This window comes from Microtus pennsylvanicus, chromosome 1 (genome assembly GCF_037038515.1).
Source record: "Microtus pennsylvanicus isolate mMicPen1 chromosome 1, mMicPen1.hap1, whole genome shotgun sequence".
Classification (NCBI taxonomy): domain Eukaryota; kingdom Metazoa; phylum Chordata; class Mammalia; order Rodentia; family Cricetidae; genus Microtus; species Microtus pennsylvanicus.
The window spans coordinates 75,266,990-75,268,596 of NC_134579.1; the positions used below are offsets into that span (position 1 = coordinate 75,266,990).

General features: G+C 40.8%; 1 gene segment (V, D, J or C); it reads right to left on the reverse strand.

Annotated features, from left to right (window-relative positions):
- Window positions 1-268: 268 nt before the first annotated feature.
- LOC142847935 (immunoglobulin lambda variable 4-69-like) lies at window positions 269-778 on the reverse strand. The segment is given in 2 exon segments: window positions 269-591; window positions 701-778. Coding segments are annotated over 2 exon segments (366 nt in total).
- Window positions 779-1,607: the final 829 nt, after the last annotated feature.

A 1,607-nucleotide genomic window follows, 5' to 3' on the forward strand; every position in this document is an offset into this window, starting at 1 on the left:
CTATACACATGAGATTTGATTTTATATAATCATTACTTTTATGTAGGAATACACTCAATACAAACCCTGCCTTTCCCCTCTTTCAGAAGGAGCTCAAGTTAAATTGCTAGACTTACACTGCATTCTCTTGAGTAATAAGAGGAAAATATCCAGTGAGTGTCATACCTAAGAACTTCAGATATTCCTACTCAAAACCATAGGTTAGACTTGGTAGCAAGAGAAGATAACAGTTTCTGTCCTGCTTCCTCATTTCTCTGTGTCACTGTGTTCACCCATCTTGTCCTCCAGTGCTATAATATGTACCACAGAAATAGTCAGCTTCATCTTCAGGCTGAATGTTGGAGATGCTTAAGTAGCGATGAGTCCCAGAGCCGGAGCCAGAGAAGCGATCAGGGATCCCATCTCCCTTACTATAATATCCATTACTGCTAACATACATCAGATACTTAGGAGCCTTGTCTGGCTGTTGCTGGTACCAATCAATGGTGTAGGCGCTGTACTCACTACTCAAGGTGCAGGTGAGTTTGACTGAGGCTCCCAGGGAGGCTGAGGCTGTGGGTGACTGAGTCAGCGTAGGTTGGGAGAAAGACCCTGTAAATAGAGAAACACATTATCTCCTTGGATGAGAGAAAAGGAGAGAAAGAATCTGAAAGTCAAATCGATTCTATAACTGCATCAGGGTGTAGATGGCTCTCCTGACCTGTACAGTGAAGGAGGAAGAAGAGGAGAGGAATCCAAGCCATGGTGCAGACACCACTGAGCTCTGCTGAGATAGAGATGGTATGGATCTGTTTTCTCCTTTAAAATTTTTCAGAGAACCAACAGGGCCCTTCATGCAAATTTTTCTTGGCCAACCAAATCCCTGCTTAGATGTTTATGTCATCAAATGTCTGTGTGTCACTTTATGCCTGAGGATGACCAAGGAATCACAGTAGCCCCTGTTGCTTGGCCAGTTGAATCCTGAGAAGTCACTAAGAGATAAACATGTTCTCAGCTGAGAGTTTCCAAATTCTTTAGAGAATGCTACGGATCTACACTGACCAGATTTAGGTCTATCATGTCTGTTCCAAAGAGGTTTTTCCACCTCTTTGACTACTAAGTCCTTTCTGATCAAGGTCAGAAGAATCTACCTCCTCAGAGGATGACTTCTCCTCCATGGGAACATTATGTAGACCAGTAGTTCTCAACATGTGGGTCACAACACCCACAGTGGTCGTATATCAGATATCCTGTTGATCAGGTATTTATATTATGATATATAACAGTAGGAAAGTTACAGTTATTAAATAGCAACAAATAATTTTATGGTTGAGGTAACAACATAATGACGAACTGTATTAAGGAATCACTAACAAGTTTGAGAACCAATGTTGTTGACTTTAATTTATAAAGATCTCTTTATTCAGGAGCTTTTCCTACTCATGCTGAGGACAGAAAAATTTATTACATGAGCCTCTTATCAGAATGCTCAAGAGGCCCGGCTCATTCTCTCTAATTGGTTCCTCAGTATATGTACCCGTAGAGACACACTGGCTAATGTTGGTGTCTAGGATGATAAACATATTGCATGACTCACTAGATGCAGTATAAATTTATAAAATTGAAAA